At 36.2% G+C, this 20,300-nt stretch overlaps 1 protein-coding gene across 1 annotated transcript in view; it reads left to right on the top strand.

Moving 5' to 3' along the window:
* The window catches only part of hob (bridge-like lipid transfer protein family member hobbit), a 916,854-nt gene that overhangs the window by 496,907 nt on the left and 399,647 nt on the right, over positions 1-20,300 (top strand). The window contains exons 29-31 of the mRNA XM_090374277.1: positions 337-603; positions 10,302-10,398; positions 16,189-16,285. Of these exons, the coding sequence (XP_090230403.1) occupies positions 337-603; positions 10,302-10,398; positions 16,189-16,285 (461 nt within the window). The remainder of the gene's footprint in view (positions 1-336; positions 604-10,301; positions 10,399-16,188; positions 16,286-20,300) is intronic.

The raw sequence follows: 20,300 nt of genomic DNA, 5'->3' as shown, positions 1-20,300 counted from the left end.
ACTAATACTTAAAAAAAAATCATTATATAAGTTATTTCAAATCTTCTGTTTTCCTCCTGCTTAGAAATGGCTGATCTCCAACTTTTTGAAAGTCAAAAGTTGACATCTGTGTAAAAAGAATAATTTCTTATGATTTTTTTGCAATGAAACATTATAAAATGCCATCACAAGACATTTTATACATTTTCGAGATTACTATATAAATAGCTTCATAAATTAGTATATAAAGTTCACAACTTTTCCAAAAGAATTTTTGATAGCATTTTTCTTTTAATGTGCCACATTATTCATGCAGTTTTGCATGTTATTGCAGTAAGGTTTTCTTTAATTTTACAGATTTGGACTCAATGTGTGTGGCTTATGGACCATGCTGGGAACCTGTTATGGCTCAAGTGGCATTAGCTATGGACTGCATTAATAAGCCATCATTAGACCCTAGTCCTTCTTTACCATGGTTTGACAAAATGAGGTTATTGTACCACGGACATATAATTTTATCCATTCAGAATCTTACCCTTCTTCTGCATGCTTCATTGGATCCTTATAATACAACTGAACAGATGGAAATAACTTGGTCTGGAATTATCATAGAATGGACTAATGGTGAAATCTGTCATTAGAATTCTTATCTTTGAATTTTAATTTTATTATTATAAATTATATCCTGTCCTTTTTTGTCCTTTTTATTGCTGTACTTATTCTATACCTGTTTTTTTGTGCATATATAGAGCACACCTCAGTTTTCAGGTAAAAGAACTAAACACAAGAGATTGCTGAAACCTGTAGAACATTTTTTGTACATATAAGGACACCTTGCAGATTGCAATGCCAACATAATAAACTTATTAACAGTGGACCTAAGTTTCTGAAGGCTATAATTGGTAGGAAATATAAACAGTGTTCACTTAATAGGTAAGAACAGACATAGAAACAGATGTACACAATAAAAAGATGTTTAATTTCTTTAAATGGCATGAGAGTAGCAGCATGTGTACAGCTGGCAGAACAGTACACATGTATTCTTTTGCCTTAAAATTCAATACAAATATTCAAGTAATAATAGAGACCTGGACAAACATTGAGGTGCAAAGCCTTATCTAACTTTGCATAGCAAAATCAAGGCACCCTCAGGAATTCTCTGTGGACTTTCTGCTTCGTAATGCATCTTTTGGAGAAAATGTATGGACATGAGGAATTCATTGTGGAATTTTGTTTAAGAGTGCAAAAAATTCCATTTCTGTGATGGCTTTATCACAAACAAAGTGGTTTGAATAAACTTCTTTTTTTTGTGTGTGATTAGTTACATCGATAATCAAAACAGCAGGATATAGGGTTATGAAAATCCTCATATTTTTCATGAAAGGCCCTTACACCCTCAAAAAAATTGGAGTATAGAAAACAATTGGTATGTGCCATTTTATGTTGCTGAGTGATTGGATCACTTTTCTTTGAGAACACAGTGGACAGAAACATATACTGCAATTTAAAACAGGAACACAGTAGATGGAAACATATACTTGGATTTACTACACCAATTTATTGTGCTGCTTGACAATGACAAATGTTGTTTCAAATGGGAAAGATGGGACAACTTTTCACACATACATTGAAACAGTGGCAATACTGAGAGACCTTTTCAGTGGTTATCTTATTTCTTAAAACATTGTTGCTTCCAAGACCTCCAGATTTAATATTGCTCAATTATTATTTGCAGCCCCAAGATCCCCAGATTTAACATCGGACTGTTATTTGTGGAATTGTTGAAAAGCAATGTGTATAAATATAATCCCCACACATTAGAGGAATGTAAAGTAATGTACAGAATGAAATTGCAAACATAGATGTTCTGATATTACAAAAAAGCATCATCAAATATGTTGAAAGGAATCTGTGCATGTATTCAGGAAGAAGTGGGGGCATTTTCAATATTTAATATAATTTTGATGTGAAAACATCTATGGGGGTACTGGAGTAAAACCGATTTTTTTTTTTTTTTTTTTTGTAGTTGTTGGCGCATCGGCTTCTGTGGCCATAATGCACCTCCCAAGGTTTTTGCAGTACTTTGATCCAAGCCCAAGGCGGGATTCGAACCTGCGACCTTTGGGTTGCCAGGCAGGCACTTTACCCACCCGGCTAGCCCGGTCGGCAAACCGATTGGTAACGAAATTTTCGTAAGAAAATTACCCAATTGATTGTTAAAAATTTTTTACAGAAATGATGCAATTGACATCACTTTTTATTAGGTGGCTGTTAGATTTTAAATGACACAAATGACATCACTTCCTAAATGGCACTAACAGTGCTAACTCAGTAACTAATGTTGATTCGGTAAAGTAAGCAATAGGTAGTAAGTAATATTATGCAAGAATAAAAGCTTCAAAGCCACCGAAGAAGCCACTCAAGTCGAAAAGGAATGAGTTAAAAAACACAAGAGAATGAAAAAATGCAGACTTTAATAAAATCTGCTTCTCAATATTTTGATCAACATCAACCTTCATGCATACAGGGTACACACGCTGTTTGTTTTTTAAAATTACTTATTATAATTTTAAAAGTATAAAAGACATGTAAGTGTCGTGTCTTCTATACAAATAGTTGCCATTTACTTAAGCTGGGGGTCAGCAACCTATTTTGAGAAGAGCCATTTTTGATCTAATTAAAAATAAGACAGAATCCAAAGAGCCTCAGCTCAAGCTGGTAGGGGTGGGAGAATTTTTTAAGAAATGGAATAGAGTGGGAAGGTATTTTATTAAAAAAATATATATTCTGAAATATTATTTAATAATACTGAAAAAACATAACAAACATTCAGTTAGGTACAAATTAATGTGACTTTTGCTGCTAAACTTCTTGAGTGAGTCTCTCAACATCAGGCAAGTAATTTTCAACTTTAAACATGCTGAGAGACTCGCATTGTTCATGTTTCTTGATATTATTTTTAATATAGTTCATGTTCGAAAATATTTGTCTGCAGAAATTCAGCGAACCAAAAACTGAGAGAAGTCCAAACACAAATATTTTCAAATTTATGTAATTTCAGGTAAGCTACTCCACACATTGAACACGATTTGGTCTTGCTTTTTCAACTCGTCTATTGCCGTCTATTTGTGTAGAATTGCAAGGGCAGCCTTTTACCTCTCTAAATTCTCAATTTCAGTTTTAAGGGCATTTTAGTCTTGCATTCCACCTGTCCTTGATTTTTTCCATTTCAAATCGTGCTTCATGTGAGCTAAAAATCAAAGAGCCGCATGCGGCTCGCAAGCCACAGGTTGCCGACCCCTGACTTAAGCCACTGACTCTTTTATTAACTAATTTTTGAAAGCGTGTATTTGTAGGGGATTGGACAACTGAATGGCACTCCATCTGCTTACTCTGAAAATATTATAGTTAAATACCAGTTAATATACTTGTCCACTGGTGGAATAAGTATATTAACTGGTGAACTATCATATTCCTGTGTCGGTTTAAGAATCAACAAAACTTTCTTGTTTACCTTACTACCCAGACAATCCCTCATGTGTAGAGAGGAAAGTTGTTCCAGATAACTAAAGTATTGAGAAATAAATGAAAATAAAGAAAAGTTTGATATCCTTGAGGTCAACTTTGATCAGATTGTCTAGTAAGAGAAAGGAAATAACATCATAAAAGGTCATGCCTCATGATGTTGTAGTTCTATTATTTTCGTTTACTTGATCACTTAGATTAGGTTCATGTGGCCAAGGAAGTGACAGAGGTTTGCAGATTTTCAGCCTGATTTTGGGAGAAAGAGGCAGACTTAAAAATGCTAATTCAAAAAGGCCAGCCTCTGAAAAGAAAAGAATTTAATAACCTGCAGAAAATACTTGTAGGAGTAACTGAACAGCTGTGTTATATGAATGTGAGGGGATCATATGGTGTCCCCAGTGGCTCACATCTGGTGAGTATGGGCGTGACACACCCAGGGTCCCCAGCTGGATATCATCATTCTTCTTTTTCTTGGTGATTCCCTTCTACTTCTCTCTCTCTCTCTCTCTCTCTCTCTCTCTCTCTCTCTCTCTCTCTCTCTCTCTCTCTCTCTCACTCTCTCTCTCTCTCTCTCTCTCTCTGTAATTCAGAAATTTTTTATTTTATTTTTGGCTGGTGCAGCATAAGCCTCAGGCTTCCTTGCACCATATTGCTAATAATAATAATAACCACTAAATGGTCGATTTTTATTCAAGAAAATTTTTTTAAAAAATGGGTTGGCTTATGTTTTATTTTGTATATGTAACCCAAACCTAATAATATTTCTATTTACAGACAGATTGAAATTACATTTATCATGCACATTCCTTGCCTCGTCTGGATACTTTTAGCACTTTGATGGAAATTCTATTTTTATCCATCATTTTGAAACAAGGTGGCCACCATTTGATTTGAGCACTACCATTTTTTTTTTTTTTTTTTTTTTTTTGTGAAAATCCCAAACATGTAAGACATTAGAACCTATAGTACTTAGTACTGTACACGGGTTGAAAATTGAGAACTAACTTGTTTAGAACTTCATTGTTTACAGTCTAGTCCAAACTAAAATTAAAATACTTTTCTCTGGGTCATAAAATTGCACCACCCTAGCAAGAGTACTTTTTTTTTTATCTGACATCTTGAGAACACTCAAAATACAGGTGCAACCTCTTTGGAACTCCTCTATTTACATTCCAGTTGAATTTGCAATACATAACAACTCTGTTATCCTGCAAGGATAATTACAGAATGCTGGTTATTCAAATTTTCTGGTTAACTGAGCATCCCAACAGCCTCAGGAAAAACAAACAATAACAGTATTAAAACTAAAATTTTGGATATGTACCAAACTAAACCACATTATTACCAACTAAATATGGATATAGGACAATAAAAACAAGTGAAATTTTATCTTATCTTGTTTTATTTAATTTCATCTACGTACAATTCAGTGCATTGCATTAACTGTAGTAATAGCTATATGATAGGCGCCTCTGTAGCCAGGTAGGAAGGAGCAGCAGTGCGTAGTACACGCTTCTTGATTCGACTGGGGTTCGAGCCCGTCACCACCAAATACAGAGGATGCGGAAAGGTCAGGGAATGACCACAGCATATCCCAGAGCAATATGGCCTTAGTTGCTAATGCTCCTAAAAAAAAAAACCAAATAACAAATAAATAGCTATATGATTTTTGCACAGCTCAAAGCAAATGCTTTGAGCTATGGAAAAGTTATAATTTATAAATAAAAATCTTATAACTTGTCATATAAAGGCTTAGAATTCTTATTTTATTAAAAAAAATAAAAACTAATTATTGTACAGTACCTCACAATAATTGCAAAACCTTTTATACAGCAGACACCACCACCAAGTGGTAAATCGTTATTTTAGTTTTACATTTTTGTAAGAACCCTTAATTTTAAATGTCATTTAAAAAATATATCATACATTATACTGACTGCACCATTCTTTGCAAAGAAAGGGAATTCGGGCATAATGTATTCTTCACATTCTGTAACAGCTAACAGTTCTAAAATAAAATAAAATTAAATTCGTTATCATAATATTTACTTTACATTTTAGTAATTTTTTGCCACAAACAGATTCACCTTTTTCTAATATCTACCACAAAAAAAAGAAAACTACTGTAATAGTGATCTCTATTCTAAAATGTTAATGTGCTGGTTACTAAAGTTTTTCAGTTATCTGAGTGCTTGATAACAAAACTTTTACTGTACTTGATTTAGATTATGAAAATGCCTGTTTGAAAAAAAAAATAATCTTCATCCAGTAAATTGTCAATATCTGTTAACTCAAAACCTGATTCATTAAGAGAAATTTTGATTGCCACCAGTTTTCTTAATGAAAATAAATGTAATCTAAAAGCAATTAAGGTAACTAATCTGAGAAGAAAAGTTGAAACACTGTTTTTTTTTTTTTTTTTTTTTCGATTACATTTAACAATTTAAATGAAAAAACAAACTTCCTATGCAGGTCAAATAAAACTAAGTATTTGTGCACACAATCAATTGAATTGATAAAAGTAGAGCCATATACTGTACTTGATGGGCAAATCACAGAATGCTCTGATAGTTTAGCAAATGTCTTGTGGGAAGGGATGGGGATCTTATTTAATTTGGATGTTACCTCATCTGACCATATGATTACATCCCTGAAAATCATCAACAAAAGTTGATGATTTTCAGGTTTGTAATCACACACATAGTTGTTCTCATTGGGAAGGATTATCTTCCATAATTGCATGCAATAGTCAAGGTGTGGTAGGTTTGAACTTTAACCTTTAACATTCTCATAATGCAGTTCTTCAAGACAGTCTTGTTTACTGTTTTTGGTGGCTGGTTGTATATGTTTCTCATAACTTGGATGTTATTGGGACTTCTCAGTATTCTTTTCCACACACAGCTTTCCTTGTTAATGTTGAGAAGTTCCATGTACTTCAGTTTTATCATGGATCCAGGTTAGTTAGATATGATGGCAGCTTTGTTCCATGTTGATATTTTGCATACATTCTGAACCTCTTGAACATTTTTGTACTTCCAGCATCATTTCAGAATATAATTGCTTTCTTCAAATATTAATCTATTATTCTCCATAATCAGTGGGTTGCCACTTAATCTTCAATGTAATGAAAACTTGTTAAAACCTAATTGCTTATTTTAGCTTTAAAATTAACAACTTTTTTTTATTCAGATTGCTTATTTAAAATATGGCTATTAAATTGTTATACATAATCCTGAGTCACCCTGTCTACTAAAAATTTATATCTTCGTTTTGAAAACACAATTAAGTGAACATAATTGCAAGTTTAATTATCATATAAAAGTAGTTTTTCATTTTTCTCTCTTTATTTCTTTTATTTTTTATGACAGTAAAATATTTCTTATTTTTCTTTCCCTTTGGTAAAATTTTGGAATAATTGTAGGATTCTTTAGTACTACTAGCTATATAGTGCAAGGAAGCACTTGCTTTTAACTATACTGTAGCTCGATATTTTTCATAATTTATTCTCCCTACAACTGTTATAATTTTTTTTACTCCATATGTGAAGGTGTCGTACATGCATCACTACATGTATCATGCATTACAGTACGGAAATAATGCTGAACTAGCACACATTCATGTACTTTTTTCATTATGTGTTTAAAAGAATGGAAACTCATATCTGTTTTCTTTCATTGAGAAGTTTATAAGGTGTCAGATTCAGCTGGGTTACATTACATTTACAAGTAAATAACATTGTTTATTTACATTATACAAATATCTTCAGCCTGTCTTTTATCAGCCCTAGCCTTCATTGGCAATAATGAATCCAGATTTTTTAGACATAATTTAACCATAATTCCCTTTTATTCTTTCTTTCCTGTAATTAGTCCATTCCGGTTATTTGAGACAAATCGGGACTAGAGCATTTTGGCCCGATTAAGCGCCTGCCCCAATTATCCGAAGTTTCACGTAAATAGTTAAAAATACAATGTACCCCCCCCCTTTACAATTGGTTCACTGTACAATCAAATCACGTTACGACGAACTCAACATAGTAAAGTACCGTTCACTATACGATGTGCAGTAAGCGCCGGTCATTATGATCACGTTTGTGAATTGAATTTTAATTCTATTAAACAGCAATTCTAATTAGCAAAAATATGAGGAATATTATCCACAGGCTATAAAAGCAAAGATATATTAAGCCTGTGGATAATATTCCTCATACTAGTTGACATTTCTGTTCACTGACATTTGTGGGTGGGGGTTAAAATTTAAAACAGTAAAAAGATAAGCAATCAATAACAAAGAACATGGCACACACAAATTGCAAGTAACACGATACGCACAAGTGAGAACGGAGTAACGAGTTACAAAGCTTTAAAAATAGGAATGAAGAGAAGAGCTGAAAATTAATTTTTTTATATGATTGAAGATTTCATGAAAGTGTAAACACATTTCACCATAATAACCTACAGAATTCCAGCTGTCGGTATTATCGCAAATTCAATAAGATCGAGTTTAATGTCCGTGTATGATAGATTTCACTATCATACACGGAAAAGCCTAATAAACAGGTGACTGCTAATTGTTTTTATTGTTTTATGGTTGTGACCTCCAGAATTTCGACCGAACCACGTGGTACCGTTGGAGACAATCGTAGGGTAATCTCCAGTGCTGCGGTCTCCTGCCGTGATTAAACGGCATGCGGTCCCAATTAAGCAAAGTAAACCCTGGCTATTTTCTCGATTGGTTTCTGGTTTTTAAGATTTTCCCCAAATAAACGGCTGCCCCGATTAACCGGTCGCCCAAATAACCGGAATCCAATGTAATATGAATGAAGACTAAATTCACCTAGTTCTAAATTAATCTTCTTGATAGAGGTAGGACTTCTATAGGATAAATGCATAACATGCATTTTTCATATAGCAGTTAGATTCCTTTACATAAACTGAATTAAATTATAATAAACATGTGCAGTTTGTCATTTCTACAGGAAAATTACCTGGAAATTATTTAAGGAATTGGTGATGGAACTTTTTATGCAGTTTTGCATACTGGAAGATGGAATGTCGTGTACTCTTGTCGCCAAAACTGTCAATAGAATTTCAATTCAATGGAAGAAGGTCATTAATGTACAGATGGGAAAGAGTGGGCTAAAGAAAAGAATCTTGGAGAACTTCGGAATTAGTTGAAAGTTAGAAAGCAAAGTGCTTGTTGAGCAGTGAGTGGCCAGAGAGAAAGCTGCTACACAGTGCAAAAAAAAAAGCAGATGGTAACTTCATGACATTACAGACTATAAGAACTAAATATAAAACATTGATTGACAAAAGAACATAACATTTTGATAAATTTTAAACCCAATCAATTTTTGGGTTTTAGGGATCCTTTCATTTGTGGATGTCTTGCAGTTTTTTCTCCTTGATAAGATGAGGCATTTCCAGCCAAAATGTGTTTATTTCAGTTAATTTATTTTTATGTCAGTTTTTATTAGGATATCAGTAGTTATCATGCATATTAATGCTTTTAAGAACTTGAAAATAAATGATATTGTCTTGGTAGGTTTCTTTAGTCTGGTTTGTACTATCTTGTCTTTTTCAAAAATGAGAACACTTTTTCTTTTTTTTTTTTTTCTTAGGTAGTCTTTTGGCATCTCATATTCTGTAAATAAGTCATGAGTTGGTTGTTACCTCTTACACCTCTGGGTGCAGACCTGCTCACTGATGACAAGTCAGATAGCTTCAAAACACTAACTGTGCTGTCCCATTGGAAATAAGTAAAAGTAGCCTTCTCTAATGGGGAGGTGTTACTTATGTGAAGTGTAAGGAGGGTGACTTGTTGTGAAGGATTTCACAATATGGGATGTTACAATAATGATGCCAATGTACAAATTTCAGCTTTATCTAAAAAATTCAACTATGTAGTAATGAAACAAATGCACTAACTAATATCATAGTTTGAATTTTACATAGTTGAGGCTTTCTGCCCTAAAATTTATTAGTTAATTTAAAAGCTGGCAGAAGAGAAGAGAAGAGACAGTATTATCTCAGCAGATATCTATTTCTTTCCATTGTGCAATCAACATTCCCCTTACATTCTTTACAATGTAATATATGCCTCTTTATCAGCTCATTCTTCCTGAATTTTTTCTCCCTTAAACCTATATTTTAATTCTGTAAACCAACGTCATTTTTATAATCTTTTGGAGCAAGTTTTATTTTCATCTGGGAAAATCTTGTGAGAAATTTTTATTAGAAAGTATTTCACAGGCACATACCAAATTTGTTTATTTCACATTGTTCATATTGTCATAAAAATAACCCTCCCTCCTTAAAACTGCTTTTGTTTGTGCACCTTTCCTGCCCTCTATGAACTAACTGGTGTACTTGCTTGAATGAGTCATTAGAGGCCATATTGCACCTCCCAAAGTTTTTGCATTTTCTACTCTGATCCAAGCCCGAGGTGGGATTCGAACCTGCGACCTTTGGGTTGCCAGGCAGGCACTTTACCCACCCGGCTAGCCCGGTCGGCTGAATTATTCGTAATTCTGAGTAGTGCTGAGCCTATTGGTTGTTGATGGCAAGAAAAAAAGAGTGTCTGAAACTGAAACACATGTATTATGGAAGGGGGGGTGGGGTTCTAAATGGACACTTGCAGCTGATATATACTCAGAATCAGGTCCATATCTTCATTGGAGCTTGATTCTGAATATGTAATGAACATATAAATATTAAAACATCTAAATACTGTTTCTCTTCCAGAATATTTAAAATAATAGATATTTAAGTTAATCAATCAAAAATATTTCCTTACAGCCAAAATCATGACAAAAGGAGATCTTGATATTTATGTTCACACTGCTTCAAAATATGATGATTGCCGTCTTCTACATCTGCCAAATTTAAAATTTAGGTAAGGCTGTTTTTTTTTGCCACTGAATTTAAAAGTACATATTTTTTTTGTATTTTGAATTGTTACACATTTTCATAAGTGTATCCCTTTCTTTCTTTATCAGAGATTTTTAATGGTCAAAGATGTAGAATTTCCTCATAGGAAACAGAGAAACTGACTTTAAGGACATACATTATTTTACAGATATGCTGTAGACACTTGACTAAAGTTGAGAAATTTGAAGTTTCAAAATCAAGAAATATGAGGTCACCTTATGTACTGATCACATGATGTTTCTTCATGTGGAGAAAAATCTGTGTTAATGATTTAAAAATAATTTTTTTTTTATTTTTATTTTTTTTATGTTACCTAGAAAAATACATCTTTATAAAGTCAGTGTGATGTGTGCATATATAGTTGCTACTAATTTTTGTTGCACAGTGTTTTGTAGAGCATAACCAGGTGATTCTTGCAATAATCACTTTTATAGCACCTATCTATTATGCTAAATTATTTTCTATAAGTAGCTTTATAGTTCTAGTCAAGCTCCATAGTTTATTTTGAATTTAGATAGTAGTTTTGAAAGTTAATACTTAGTGTCCATAGATATTACAGTTTGTAACTTGCCGCCATTGTTATACAATACGGAATAGCATAACGTATATCCCAAACTTCATAGCATAAAGTTTAATGTAAAACTAGATAGCAAAATACATAGAACTGTATTAGAAATCTGTTAGGTTAGTATAGTCTTATCAATTAATCAGTAAAAATTATTAATCTTATTAAATTTCATTCTTAATTAAACTATACTTAAACGGAATCATATCCCAGACTAGAGCAGCAAAGCAGCACAAAGTAACAGGAGTGCTGTAGCTTGGGGGGGGGGGGGGGTGAGAGAACCAAAAGAGGCAATTCTCCAGTACATCACAGTCTTAAAAAAATGTGTGAAATGCGAAAATTTGCAGACTTTTCAAGAAAAGGACATGATCTAGACAAGGAGGATGACTTTCTGTATGCTAGGTGCAGAGACTGTGAAGAAATTAGGCACCAACTCAACATTCTAATGGGCATCTATGACAGTTTGAGGTGTAGGTAGATGCCTTCAAAGAAATTAATATGAGGGGGCCCATCAAACTCTCGGCTTCCCAGCTCAACACCAGAGCTTACTCCTGTGCATCAGGCAACACAGCAGCAATCTCTAAGGCAGAATATGCTAGTCCCACAGGAACTAGTTATTGTTGGTGACTCTATTGTCAGGGAGATGGGGGAATATATTATGCAAAAAGGATAGGTGGAACAAGACCAGGGTATGTCTGTCAGGGGCAAAAGTTGATGACTTTGTAGGGCAAATATCATCTTTTAAGGGCAAAAAAGTTGATATTGTTGTACACGTTGGCCCTAATAACCTTAAGAGTAAGAGATCTGCAGATTTACTTAACAAGTACAAGGCAATGCTGAACATTGTACACAGTCAAGATGGGTGATAGGCACCTCAGATCTCAACTTGATAATGTCTTCTCCAATGGAGCCTTTCTCTCGTGGAAATTCTCTGCCTTCTGTTGGTTTGACATTACAAGGATGCAAAATGGGATGATCTGTGAGATTTCTTTTCTTTGGTCAGATTACTGTTTCAAATCTTTTGGTGCCCACATTTGCTCAGATCGTGTCAGTGAAATTATTTTTGTAGGGATGAAATCCTTTATCCTACACTCCACCTTAAAATCTCGTGATGGTGGTGGGACTGTTAGTAATCCTGGGTATAACCCCCATGCACAAGCACACTGTGGGTGACCACACGGGTGGGAACCAACGTAAGCAGGGGTCGAGGTGTGGTGCCCACACCACAAGGAGGAATGCTGCCCCTCTGTGTTACCAGGCAATACTAGGTAGTAGATAACTCTCATTAACCGGTGCATTACCACTACTTTGCTTATTGGAGGCTTGAAGTGGTGGAACCCATGTTTAGTCTCCAGAACTAAGTTCTGGTCAACCCTTCCCCCATCTCTTCCATCATGCAGTATGACAGATGACTTTTGAGGTTATGATGGACATCGTGGCGAGATCCAATTTTCCTTACATTTCGAGGATACAGCTCTAAAACAGTGTTCGCAGGCCAGCCGCTAGTTAGTGCACCAGACCGAACCTATTTGTAACTTTCTAGGAGGCTTTTGGATCAGCTAGTGTATAATCTTTCTGCCTCTATTCTACCAAATAGTGACTGGAGGGAGTCCGAGTAGTGTTGTGCAAGGAGCATTTTTGAGGCCGCGTTGTGTTAAGGATCTGAGTATATTCTTACCATGTGTTCATCTTAACCAAAAATTTCATTACTTCATACAGCATATCACTTTTTTCTTACTACTGAATACACCATGAACTGTCAAACTAATAGAGCAAACTTCTCTGCAGAAAGATCTAAATCTCCTAAACACATCCTAGTTAATTTCACAAATAACATGGTCTCAGTTCTAATCTCAATAATATCCATTTCCACTTACAGTCTGCCAAGCCCCACATACTTTTTCTGACAGAATCTCAGTTATCAATTGATTCAACCACTGCTCATCTCAGTTGCCCAAATTATTCGCTATATACAGCAGGCTCTTGATTTACCAGGACACCTAAGGACTCCAAATTAAAAAAAATCAACCCAAAATCATAAAATTCAAGTAATGACTACCATAGGTATAAACAGAGTTTTGCAAGTCATAAATAAACGACAAGAAGTGGCATTATAAGTTGTCATTGGGAGATTAGTGTGCCTATTATCTTTATTGCATCGCATCGATTGTTGTGTTCTGTCGCACCGCAAAAGGACAATTTTTGTTTTGTTATTTATATCAGGGATGTTGAAATTTTATTTTTATAGTAACTATTTTATTTATTTATTTTTTTTGTTTAGAAATCGCGAAAATGGTGGGCAAATGCAAGAGTTGTGCTTTCAATTAAAACAAAAACTTGAAATTATTCAAAAGTTTGAAAACGGTGCATCTGTTAAATCTCTAATGAACCATTATAATTTTGGTGACCAAACCATACGCGACACTGTAAAAAATAAAGGGAAGCATTGTATATTGGACACGCAAGTGGTGCGTGGGAAGTTTTTTCGTTTTTTATCTGTTGTCATACTTTTTATGTAGGTTGCTGAACATTTTTCGATACAGTAAGTCGCCGACTTATGTAGCTTTGGATTTACGTTACATTATTTATATGTCTGAAGATTTCAGTGAAGGGGACACAAATTTTACCATAATAACGTAAAAACCCACAGAATTCCAGCAATTGGTATTATCGCAAATGTAATAAGATCAAGTTTAGTACCCATTTATAATTAGATGCACTAACAGAAAAGCTTGATCAACCGGAAAGCGCAAATTGTTTTTGACAGTGACCTCCAGAAAAGAGCCTCAGAAAAATGTGAGCTCGCGTGGGCTGATAATAGTGAGTTTTGCATTAACCCTGTGAAGTCCTTTCAGAAAATTTAATTTTGACTATTATCATGGATGCTGACTAAGAGAATAAGTGACAGCAGTACTAGTAAATCTATCAAGAAAAGGAAAGCGATCGAGTTGGATCAGAAAATTAAAATAATAAGGATGTATGAAAATGGCCAAATATTGACAAGTATTGCGTAGAATTCAGATTTGTCAGTGGTAACGGTGAACACAGTAAAGGAGAAAGACAGAATACGAGAAGCGGCAAAGTGATCAGCACCAGTGAAGTCAACTACACTGTGTTACACTTTATTAGGTACACTACCTAGTAGCGTGTTGAGCCTCCTTTAGCCTTCAAAACAGCCTGAATTCGTCTAGGCATGGATTGAACAAGACGCTGAAAACGTTGTGCAGGAATGGAGTACCATACAGACATGAGTGTCTCATGCAGTTCCTTGAGATTCGACGGAGATGTAGGCCTGCAGCAAACAGCCCTTTCCAGCTCATCCCAAAGATGTTCATTAGGATTGAGATCCACGGACTGAGCAGGCCACTGCAGCAAAGAAAAGCCATTGTCGTGTTCCTGGAACCATTCCATATAGTGATTCGGGCTTTGGGCACCAGCACATTATCCTGCTAGAAGTTACTATCTGACTGAGGATAAACTGTCAACACGAAGGGATGCACTTGGTCAGCAACGATGTGGCATTCAGACGTGAATCTATGGGTATCACTGGACCCAACTTGTGTCAAGAAAACATTTCCCACACCATAACACTGCCCCTATCACCTTGCACAGTAGTTGTCAGTAGTTGTCTGAGCCTTCCATCAACATGATGCACCAGGAACTTCGACTCGTGACCAAGCAACTGTTTTCCAATCCTCGATAGTCCAGTGTGGTGTTGCTGTGCCCAAAGGAGGCATGCTCTCTTGTTCTTCATTGATAACAAAGGTACGCAATGTGACTGTCGCGACAAAGTGCAACTAGTGGTCCGTTGCGATATTTTTCCCGAGTTAAGTAAAACTCTACTTACGTAAGAAGTCGTGGAATATATCTCTTATGTATGTCAGGTACTTACTGTATTTTTGGATTAACCGGGAAATCGATTATTCTGGAACTTTTTTTTTTTTTACCATCTATCCTGGAAAATCGAGAGTGTACTGTAAGTCCTTTCACCTAAAAGGTGGTACTTGTGCATATGTCCATTTCGCTATTCCCTGTTAGAGTCTTGGTAATTTGGAATCTCCTCTTTTTGATCTCTCTACCTCATTCTGTCAAATTCATCTGTTGTCAGCCGACCGGGCTAGCCGAGTGGGTAAAGTACCTACCTGGCAACCCAAAGGTCGCGGGTTCGATTCCCGCCTCGGGCTTGGATCAAAGTACTGCAAAAAACCTTGGGAGGTGCAATATGGCCACAGAAGCCGATGCGCCAACAACTACCAAATCAATCAATCAATCAATCAATCATCTGTTGTCTCTACCGTTCTCCCAACTTCACTAATCACTTGGAACTCTGACTTCCTCTCTTTGCAACTTGACTTTCTCCAGTCCAACTTTCCACACAGTGAGATATTTTTCCTTTGTGATTTTAATGTTCACAACTCCAGCTGGCTTCCGTTTTATAGTCACACAGACCCAGCTGGTCATGATGCTGAGGCATTTGCAATTACTAATGACCTCCCACAGATTGTTCATTTACCCAGAATACTGGACAATCCTAACCATACAGCCAACACCCTTGATCTTTTTCTCAGAAACAACCCTTCTAAGTACACGGTCAAAGTGAGTGGTCCTTTAGGCACCTCAGATCACAACTTGGTGATTGTGTCTTCTTCAATGGAGCCTTTATCTCATGGCTATTCCAAACCTCGTGTTGTTTGGCATTACAAAAATCTAATAAAATAACAAATTATGCCTCAATACTTTGGCTATGTACATAACCTCCAGAAGACCAGAATTTTAGAATATCCGAAACATTCTATTTCCTTAGAATGCTAGATTTATTGGGGTTCTGCTATATGTAATAAGTTGCAAATGAGGGAAACCCCAGTATCCACAAAAACCTGAACACAATGAACACATTAAAAAATATATATGTAATAAAGTCACCTTGGTTTAGTTTAAGATTTGTATCTCTTCTGAAGAGAAATCGTACAGCTGCTCGAGATCAGTTCTCCATCACTTTGTGACTTGGTAGAATGAGGATGAATGGTAGCAAAGTAGAATCAAAACCTGTCTGTAGATCGACATTTTCTGCATACCAGGATTCTCTTTTTTCATGTGTCTAAAGTACTTAACTTATCTATTTGTGCATCAAACATATACAGATAGTATGAAGAAAAAAAGATCTTTTACATTTAGTATTATTTATTTCAGTGTGAAAATAGACTGGTTGTGTTTAGGAAATCCAAATGATCATCATAATGTAATGCTTTGTGCCCCAGACAAGGTTCCAGAATATTCAATAAATCAGGTAATACAGTACTGTATTGCTGTATGTGATAGTGTATCTTATTTCCTATATAACATTGATTTTTTATTAAATAGTAACAATATAATTTTTGATCATTTCCCGTGATTAATAGAGGTGAAAAAGTAAATGTAGTTATCTGCATATTAATTAATTACTAAGATTATAGCTACTAAGTATACTTAATAAAACTATATTTTTATGTTCTCTAAAGATTATCAACAGTCACCCTTCGTGCTTTAAGAATCTGCATATAAAAAACCCATTATGTGGCAATAATCGCAGTGTATTGAAGTGGGATTTATTTAAAGATGTAACTACTGGCAAGGGCAATGGGTAGGGCTTTTGCTTTCTTAAAGATAACAACAGTGGTCTCAGACACCTTTTAAATTGTATGCAGTGGGACCAACTTATTAAGTTACCAATAGCAAATTCTAATTGAGAAGTATTCAGAGATGCAATCATAGAAGCTACTAGACTTTTCATACCAACTAAGAAATACTATCAAGACTTAGCTCTGAAAGGATGTTAGATGAACTGCTACTTTTAAGTTTATTTTCTCTATTATATATTGTGTATCCCTTCACAACATATTCACCGATGAGCCAAAACATTATGATCAATGAGTCATTATGCAAATCGAAGCAACTGCAGGTGAACTGCAGCACATGCAAGGATCAGGACACAGTATAAAAAAACACCTGATACCGAGCTCCATTATTCAGTGTTACTCTTGTTCTTCAGATGGGAAAGGCAACGAACTTAAGTGAGTTTGACAAAGGCCAAATTGTAATGGTCAGACGACTGGGTCAGAGCATTTCCAAAACGGCGCAGCTGGTAGGGTGCTCATGGTCAGCCGTGGTTAGTACCTACCGAAAGTGGTCCGAGGAGGGGAAACCCATGAACCACCGGTGAGGTGTTGGATACCACGGCTCATCAAGGTGAGCAAAGGCTCTCCCGGATGTAGCAACAGAAGAGCGACTGTGCCTCAACTCACCAGTAATTGGAATGCTGGTGTAATGTGTCACAATACGCAGTATATCGAACCCTGCTGAAAATGAGGCTGCGTAGCCACGGGCCGCTCCGAGTGCCCATGCTAACCAACCACGGTTCACCGGCGACAGCGCCTACATTGGGCACGCAAGCATCGAAACTGGACTTTGATAGATTGGAAGATGGTTGTCAGGTCCGAGGAATCACTTTTCCTGTTGCACCATGTGGACAGCCAGATACGTGTGCGTCATTTACCTGGGGGAGTGATGGCATTTGGATGTACCGTGGGACAAAAACAAGCCGGTGGCAGCAGTGTCATACTTTGGGCGATATTCTGCTTGGATACCTTTGGTCCAGTCATCCCTGTGCCAGGCACTCTGAAGTCTACCACCTACCTAAACATCATTGCCGACCAGGTACACCCTTTCATGGCAATGGTCTTTTCCTCTGGTGGTGCTGTTTTTCAGCAGGATAATGCTCCATGCCACACCACCTGGATTGTTCAAGACTGGTTCGTCGAACATGAGGAAGACTTCCAGGTATTGCCCTGGCCTCCAAATTCCCCAGGCATCAATCCCATTGAGCAGCTGTTGTTTGTGTTGGAACAGCAACTACGATCTGCGGCGTCTCAACCATGGACCTTACAGGAGTTAATGGATCTGCTGGTTACGTGTTGGCACCAGATACCACTAGACACATTTAAAAATCTTTTAGCATCCATGCTTCACCAGGTATGAGCTGTTTTGGCTGCACGTGGAGGATCAACATCATATTAGGTAGGTGGTCATAATGTTTTGGCTCGTCAGTGTATTAGAGAATATGCGACACCACATTCTTGAATCTTACATGACAGTACGTGGGAAGCATATAAATATTGTCTAAACCTAACAGTGCAGCATTAAAACTATATTTAATCTATGAATTTCTTTTTTCATACAGTTTTTATGGAAGAAAAAGATAATAATTGTTAGATATCTATTTGCCTGATTTTAATTCCATTAAAATCAGGCAAATAGATATCTAAAAGAATAGAATTTGAAATGGCTCGACAGATATTTTTAAAAGTCCCAAATAAAAAATTTCATGAAAATCATATACTCAGAATACTCAGAATCCATCTGGTACATGCAGACAAGGGGACAAATATGGTGAAGACAATGGTCACATATGCATATACGAGGTGTGGCAATAAAGTTCTCAGACTGGTGCTATTGTGATCAAAGAGCAAGGAATGAACATCAAATTTTGTTTTAAATTGGGAAAATCTGCAACAGAAATGTATGAAATGTTATAAATTGTTTATGGTGATGAAACATTGTCATACCAGTGGTTCAAATATGGACCTGAGAATGTTTGCAATGACCCAAGGAGTGGGCATCCATCAACCTCTTGAAATGAGAATAGAGTTGGAAAAGTTTGGGACACTGGTGCAAAAGATCATCATTTGATCCTGAAAATGATGGCTGATGAGTTGAATATGAATAAGGAGTTGATTCATCAAATTCTGCATGAAGATTAATGAAATGAAAAGTCTGTGCAAAATTTGTGCTGCATAGCCTCACAGATGAGCAGAAGCAACAAAGAGTGTCATCATGCAAAGACTTCATTCAGACTTGTTAATACAATGGCTCACATCTGGTGAGTATGGGCTTGGCACACCCAGGGTCCTGAGCTGGATATCATCATTCTTCTCTTTCTTGGCGATTCCCTTCTACTTTTCTCTCTCTCTGTCACTCGGGGTAACTCAAATTTTTTTTTGGCTGGTTCAGCATAAGCCTCAGGCTTCCTTGCACCATATGGCTAATAATAATAATAATATCCTTGACTGTATTGTCTCTGGAGATCAGTTTTGGGTGTTTCATTACAACCCAGAAACGAAGCATCACAGTATGAAGTGGACTTAAAAATCATTACCAAGGTCCAAAAATCTTCAATTACAGAAGTTCAGAATCAAGATGATGCTGTGCATGTGTTTTTTTGACAAACAGGGAGTGGGATTCTCAAGGAATTAGTACATGAAGGGGAGAGAGAGTCAATGCTACATTTATGTAGAGGTGCTTCAAAGACTATTGAAGTACATTTCCTGAGAGAGAGAGAGAGAGAGAGAGAGAGAGAGAGAGAGAGAAATGCTGCTGGTTCTTGTTCCATGACACTGCCCCTGCTCAATCCACACTTGTGAAAACATAGTGAAACATAGCATTGTGCAGATCATCCACCCACCTTACACTCCCGATCTAGTACCAGTAGACTTCCTCTTTCCCAAAGTGAAAACTGCCCTCAAAGAAAAGAGATTTCAGGAGGTTGGGGACTTCAAGAAAAACTTAACTGCTAAATTGAACATTACCTTTAGATGCCTTTGCTGACTCTTTTCATAAACTTTTAGAATAGTGTAATCAGTGCATTCAATCAAGTGGTGATTACTTTGAATAAAAATAAAACAATTTTTGATCTCCTCTTCTTACTGTTCTTTTTATTGCACCAGCCAGGAACTTTATTGCCACACCTCATATGTGAATGCACTTTAAAAATGAACAGCTTAAGCTCCAATAAATTTTATCATTAGTGACATATTCTGGATGCAGACATGCTTTCAGAACAGCTCATGGAGTTTTGTCAGTGATATACAGAAATTTTGCTAACAGGGATAAGGAGGTAATTATATCTTTGTACAGGGCCATGGTTAGGCCACATCTTGAGTAATGTATATAGGTCTGGAGGCCTCAGTTTAGGAAGGAAAGATGTAGATCTGCTGGAATGGGTGTAGAATGCCAACCAGATTAGTGAAGGGAACAAAAGGGTGCTTTTACCTAGAAAAGCTTCAGTTCTGAAAATTGCAGCATCTGGAGACTAGGAACCTATGGGGGGGTGATCTGATCGATGTGTTTAAGGCCTTGAATGCCTTCCCCCACCCCTCACTCACAAAAATCAATTAAAGGCTATGCCTTATTTAAAATTACAAGCCATATAAAACATAACCCTTGAACTGAAACCTTCCTTTTATTTCAGAGCTAAAGAATGGAAACAA

Source organism: Mastigoproctus giganteus, chromosome 5, assembly GCF_048544385.1.
Source record: "Mastigoproctus giganteus isolate SK-2022 chromosome 5, ASM4854438v1, whole genome shotgun sequence".
NCBI lineage: Eukaryota > Metazoa > Arthropoda > Arachnida > Uropygi > Thelyphonidae > Mastigoproctus > Mastigoproctus giganteus.
The sequence above is the reverse complement of the archived record's forward strand: the minus strand, read 5'-3'. Positions and strand labels throughout refer to the sequence as shown.